Source organism: Frankliniella occidentalis, unplaced genomic scaffold (assembly GCF_000697945.3).
Source record: "Frankliniella occidentalis isolate FOCC.00 unplaced genomic scaffold, Focc_3.1 Scaffold177, whole genome shotgun sequence".
Lineage (NCBI taxonomy): Eukaryota > Metazoa > Arthropoda > Insecta > Thysanoptera > Thripidae > Frankliniella > Frankliniella occidentalis.
In genome coordinates, this window is record NW_026267303.1 from 490,940 (window position 1) to 497,743 (window position 6,804).

The 6,804-nt window shown below is 41.7% G+C and overlaps 1 protein-coding gene across 1 annotated transcript; it reads left to right on the forward strand.

Moving 5' to 3' along the window:
- Positions 1 to 83: 83 nt before the first annotated feature.
- On the forward strand, positions 84 to 5,685 carry LOC113210358 (lateral signaling target protein 2 homolog; the record flags this gene model as incomplete). Its single annotated transcript, XM_052271864.1, is given in 9 exon segments — positions 84 to 255; positions 389 to 681; positions 787 to 2,172; positions 2,261 to 2,380; positions 2,501 to 2,566; positions 2,654 to 2,776; positions 2,858 to 3,030; positions 3,134 to 3,564; positions 3,650 to 5,685. Coding segments are annotated over 9 exon segments (2,893 nt in total), but the record flags the coding sequence as incomplete, so codon positions are not given.
- Between the last annotated feature and the right edge of the window lie 1,119 nt (positions 5,686 to 6,804).

The window sequence follows — 6,804 nt, forward strand, 5'->3', positions numbered from 1 at the left end:
TACTCAACTACATATTTAAATAAATAAGTAGAAATAATGATGTAGGAATATTTTTCATGGATTTGTATTTTCATCTTTTTCAGAGCGCTCAAAATGAACCTGTTGACTCAAGAAATGGTTGATGTTTACGACCCAGCTCTTATGTTTACTATCCCCCGACTTGCTATCGTCTCTGGACTTCTCATATTCCCTGATGGACCACTTTGTTTGGATAGAACGCCTGCTCATATGTCAGAAATGTTTAGGCCATTTAGGGTGAGTTAAGACACATTTATCTACTGCAGTCGAACATTTTGAAAATAATGAACTTTCTTTTGCCAAAGGAGACGTGTTGTAAACTTACAGAATTGCACCAAGTAATGACTTATAATTGTATTGCCAATTCCAGACTCTGCTCTTTAAAATAAGGGAGCTATTATGGACATTAACGCCTAAAGAGTTGTATACGCTAGAAAAGATGTTATGCTCCTCTGAGGATCCAGTACCGTCCCCGTCGGCCTCCAGCATACTCCTGTCAAACAATGACGAGCCTGTGCCTACTGCAAGCTGTTATCCCAGCGTACCACACCTTGAGGAATTCGTGTCACGTTTTTATTCTGATCACCCAGGCTGCAAACAGTTTGTCACAGACTTTTTCAACACGGCACCAGCCTCAGCGACTCGAACGCCTAACGCACAGAGGTAAGTTCTCCCAGTGCTCTCGGACGTGGTGTCCTACTACCCAAGATAGTGTGATGGTTTGGTTACCCTCTTTGTTATCGACGCTCATGACTACTTCCGTTACAGCAACGTGCAGAGCGACAATGCCTGGGAAAGTGGCACGAGTTCCGACGAAGGGGATGAGGAGACTGAGTGCGAAACAGTCAGGGAGAACACCTTGAAGCGTGCAGAGAGCTCTGACAGCACCACGAAGTATGGTGACAGTGAAAGTGACACGAGCGAGTATCAGTCACCCCAGTTGTCGGTTTCTGATTCCGAGAGCCCGGAGTCGCGCGAGGAGGCTGGGAACAGGTGCTACTGCCAGGCGCAGGCTGCGCAGGCGAGCCCCAGCTCGAGCGGCCACCAGTGCGCACTGGGGCACAACCTGCTGAGCTTCCCCGGCGAGTGTGCCGAGTGCAACACGCTGTCGACGGCGGCCGCGGGCACGGACAGCATCCCCATCCCGGGGAGCGGCTACCTCCTGGCCAACCAGGTCGGCGTCGAGGCCATGATGGGGTCGGGGCACGCCGAGCGGGCGGCGTCGAGGGCGGCGTCGAGGGCCGAGGGACTGGAGGACGGCATGGAGAGGCTGGGGCTCGAGGGCCTCGGGGCCGCCGGGGAGTCGCTGCCGGACGGCGACGCCCGCGAAGCCATGCTCCTTGCCACCGCCACCCTCTCGACGCTGCTGAGCGGGACCGTGCGCGCGGCGCAGAGCCCCCTGGACTCGGGCCTCGGTGCCCTGACGAGCGGCAGCAGTGGCAGCAGTGGCAGCAGCGGCAGCGATGATGCGGATGCAGCGAGTCTGTCGGACACGGCCCCGGGGCACAGCCAGGGCCGCGCCGAGCCTCCGGACCACTGGCAGGTCCACTCCATACCTTGCAGTTCTGTGATATCGAGCGTAAAAGAGGACCAAACATCACAAAGCGAGACGAGCACTGAAGTTGTCAACGACCAAGACGGGATGTGGCAATCCTGGAACTCTTCCCAGCCCGGCTCGTCCACCCTAGTCCATTCTTCTTTTTTCCCTGTATCAGTCGTTCCTTCCAAAGAGTATGTGCACGAGGACTCAGATTCTGTGACAAGCCTTGAAATCTCGTTGACAGATTCAAATAACTGTGATGTTTTAATATCGGATGAGACTCGCAGCTCAGAAGTTCCGATTCCTACATGTGTTCCCATTAGAAATTTGCTTCAACAAGTATCAAGTGCAGATCAATCTGATCATGGCAAAATTAAGTTAAGTGTTGTAAGGTCTGGTGGGGGAGATGGTAGAGATGATGAGTGGCTCGGAATAGCACAAGGAGAAGGCCAGATTGCAATTTGCTCAAGTAATGTAAGCCGTGAAAGTGCTGAAGGATCAGGGCTTTATGAGCAATATGCGAGTAACTGGGACTCTCTAACTCTGAATCAAGATGGAAACCAACACAACACTCTAGCTATTGTTGATCCTGCTGTCAGACCTACCTGGCAAAGGTAAAGTTTTTAGTTTAGTTCTGACATTCTGTTGTCTTGCAGTAGTTGAAATATTAATGGTTTCATATCTTCCTCCTCCAAAATATAGTTTGGACAACTCATCTGTGAAGAGCAGGCTTTCACAACCTAGTCCTCAACCTCCTCAGCAGTCGCCTCAGTCAAGACGAGGAGACCCTTGTTCAATAAGCGTGCCTTGTTCAGGAGTCAGGTAAATTTCGCCACTAAACTAACTTGATTCTAAAGGTTTTTGTTGTTGTTGTTGTTGTTGTTGTTATTGGTTAGTTTAACCATGGCAGTTATATTTATTATTTTTGTTTTTCTCCAATAGGAACCAAGGACCTGCTGTAGTATCTGGCAGTTATTCATCAAGTTCTAGTATGACTGTATCTGAGAGGTTTGTGATCACACACAATATTATGTTTTTCTTTGTATCTATTAACTCTTTAAGCAACAATTCTAATTACTCATTTCTTCTTTTCAGTGGAAGTAGCATAAGCAGTGAAACATCATCATTCAATTCGGAATGTCAAGATGATGAGGAAATTGCCCTTGCCATGCAAGCAGCTGAAATAGCTAACCGTAATGAAGCAAGGTCTAAGTTCAGGTAACAATGCCTTTAATATCATAGCTCAGAGTCTTTCATGACACCACTTCAGTCTAACCTATTATATACTTTCTTTCATAGGTCTAGTGAAGATTTAGTGCATCGGTTGTTCCTATGTGTTGCTGGTGTAGCTGACCAGCTTCAGACAAACTTTGCAGGAGATTTGCGCAATGTGTTAAAATGTGTGTTCCAAATGAGTGCTTCTTACAGCACCGAAGAAGACAAACCAGAAGATAGTGATGAGGATGAAACAGGTATAATTTTCTTTACTTACATTGGTATTAATTAAATTTATTTGCTGTTTCATATACGTTTTTTCACAAATTGTCTTTCCTTTTTTTTTCTGTCTATCCTTAGATCCATCAAGGATTATTGAAAGAGGTGAAGATGCTCTTCTACCAGGATGGGAGAGAAATTCCATTGATAATCAAGAAGAGGAATCTATTCCTTATAACAATGATACTAGTAGTGTGGATAACAGTTCTGACACTCCTATCGAATCACAGGATTATACACCTGATTTCCATTCAATGCATGACCAAGTTCCTATTGATTCGGAACTAAGGTGCACTTGCTGTGATCCTAGAACTGTTGGTGATATGGGACAAAGTGCGGAAATCGATGTAGATGTAAATGTGCGTGTGGACGTGGAACAAGAACTCCCACATATTTCAGAGTCAGAACCCCCGCCCCCTTGGGTTCCAGATGAGCTCGCACCACGATGCATGTCTTGTGAATCAGCATTTACTGTTGTGAGGCGCAGGCACCATTGTCGAAATTGTGGGAAGGTAAAGAACCATAAATAACAACCCATTTTGCTACCTTTTCTCTACTATTTTCATCTAACTAAATATTTACTTTATTACTTTTCAGGTATTTTGTGCTCGCTGCAGCTCAAACTTTGTACCCCTCCCCAGATTTGGACATGTGAAGCCAGTTCGTGTTTGTAATCGCTGCTTTCTTTACCAAGTAACCCCTTTTACTCTCCGAGCAGCCCTGTAAGCAAATTGAAGTTGGTAATTTAAATTATTATTTTCTTTGACAAACCCAAATTTGAGTACTTTTATCTCACTGATGTTGACTAATACGTAGCTTGGCTGAAGCCTCTTAGTTATTTGTAGTATAAGTTTTAATCAAGTTAGGTAACTCAATCGCTGAATATTTTCATTTATTTTCTGTAAATCCTATCCTGAGATAAGAGTCTTATTGACTTGTTATCGCAGAGGGATGTTGTCATTCAGAAAGAAACAGATCCTACCACTGTGAAGACTATTTTATTAATTTCCGTCCTTGGGGATCTGTACACATTTCACATTTTGTAACAATTCAGTTTGCCCTAGAGATTATTTCTTACTTGTTTGTTACTACTCATATCATGATACACCACATGTGGCGTGGCAGTTACTTTTCCTTTTTTCAGACTTCATGCAGATCTAGTCTGCCTTGACCAAATCTCCGCTGCTTTGGGGTTGTTCAAAAATATTTTATGTTTTGATCTTTTTAGTTAACAAGGTTCTTACTGAGTCCTAGCCCATTAAAGGATGCCACTAAGTTGCCATGTTGAAAATGACGTTATGGAAACTGAACAGAGCAGTTTCATTTGTAATTACTGAAACTGAACATTTCCCTTAGAGCTCATTCTGTACAAGAATCTTACTATTAGTGTACATAATAGCTCTTTTCATATAATTTGACAATACTTGAGCAGTTTTTTTGTACCTTTATTTTGTAGCCTGAAAATTACTTTTCTTTTAAACTACAGGGTCTTTTTCACAACATGTGTTTATGTAAATTAGAAGTTGTGTCATTCACATGCCTTTCTACCATAGTTGTGTCAATTTTTGTGAAGTTTTGGGAAATGTGTACTGATATGTAGTTTATTTAAGACTAATTTTGACTTACGAGTGTTCATAAATTCACAAATTGACATTTTGTCATAAGCGTTGTATGAATTTTCCTAGTAGATAAAGAACAAACTGTGATATAGTAGAAACTTAAAGTTAGTAGTTTTGGAAGGCATAAGCTTAAAGAATAGGTGTTAAGTGAGTGAGTGTTGGCTAATTTTGTCATATGTATGTTCACATTATAATCATTATTCCATTGTGAATTTTTGGAAAAGACCTTCAAGCTTGTGTTAGCTTGAGAGTAACTCACCCACTTGTTGAACAGCATCCTGCTTTGTTGCATTTTGTTATCGCTAAGACATTATTTTTTTACCAATATTGTGTGATGTGGTTTTAATAATAAATAACTGTACTTCATAGACTGGGGTGATACACCATGGAAATGAAGAATGAGGAGTTTCCCTCAAATTCTAAACTTGACATCACTATAGTTGTGGTACAAAACTTTATAAAACACATTTTCTTTGTTCCCTTTCAAAACCATTACAGAATATGAAATGCAAAAAACAAGTTTGAGGTCCTCCTCTTGATCTATTTGAATGGCATGTATAACAGGTCTTGTAACAGGTAATCGCCCTTAAAACAGAATTTAATGTGTGAGTGTGTCTTGTCATTTTGTTTTTCCTCATAATTATTACCTAACTTGCACTGTCAGTAGGGCCATACTTGTGATTTTCATTTTTAATTCCTCTTGGCAAAGTCTTTTAAAACTACATTCTGTGTTATGAAATTAGCAGTTTTTGGTTCCTATGTACCTTTATGGCCAATATTTCAGGAAAATGGTCAAAACAATAAGAAAAGAAGAACCAATTGTGTTTTGAATGTATTGATCTCTAGTTTAATTGTGTCAATTGAGAAAAGGGCTGTCAGCAGAACCCTCTAGACTTTAAAAATTTTGATCTAATATTACTGTTATTTTACCAGAGGTTATCCGTCAATTATGATAAACTATCTAATGAAAATTTTGCTCAATGTGAAGTAACATGGTCTTTTCAAGTAAGTTGATTGCTGTATTTTGATAACTTGTACCTTTGTTTTTGATGCACAGCAAGTTTGCACACATTCCCTAAGCATACTGTTTCTTGGATCTTGATTGCATATTTTAACAGTTTTTCGTATAATAGTAAAAGTACCTCACAGCATTACCTTGCATTTATGGGGATTGACTCTAGTTGTTTTAGCCAACATTGTGTTCAAATGAGTACTTTGACATAATTTTCTTTTTCAAATTTGGACTTGTTTAACTTACTACAGCCGTCTTTCTTGACAAAGCTATTTTTCTTTAAAAACTTCAAATTACATAATAAAAAGGCATCAATATTGTCTGAAATGAACTGTGGTTCTTAAATATAGGTACAGTGTGTGTATATATATATTTCTATCCAACTCATTGTGATTTTGGCAATAATTGTTCAATTTGTAAGTACTGACCAATAACTAAAAAAGGAGCCAAAAGGTATTAGGTTAATTACCTATGTCCAAATCAACACACTGATAATGGTCGCAGAAGCAATTTAAATTGTCAATCCTGTTCGAATTTAAATTAAATTTCATTGTAACATACCTTGAAATAATTGTGTCCCATTTTATGAAAGAAGTGTCCCAAAGTCACACCAAATTAAATGAGTTGACAGTTCGAATAAGTTTTAGCCAATTGCCAATCACTGTTATCTAATGACACAGCAAGGAACAGCTAGCTAGTATATTTTTGTAGACAGGAATAAAATAAAGCTTAAGACCGCTAGTTCTGGGCAAATGTATAATGTTTTAAAGTCATATTAGGCCCCTGTTTGCTAAGTTTTTGACAGTGGTTAACAGAGCATTGCAAAAAGGCCTCCTCTGACCGACCGAGCTGACCGATACGCGGCCAGAGCTGGACCTACGCTGACCGAGGCGCGGTCAGCGGTGACCGCTCACGAGCCGCTTGAAGGTGAGAGGTGAGGAGAGGAGGCAGGGAGGAATCGGCCCTCCTCACCTCTCACCTGCAACCTGCAAGCGGCTCGTGAGCGGTCACCGCTGACCGCGCCTCGGTCAGCGTAGGTCCAGCTCTGGCCGCGTATCGGTCAGCTCGGTCGGTCAAAGAAGGCCTTCTTGCAATGCTCTGGTGGTTAACACATCCAAATC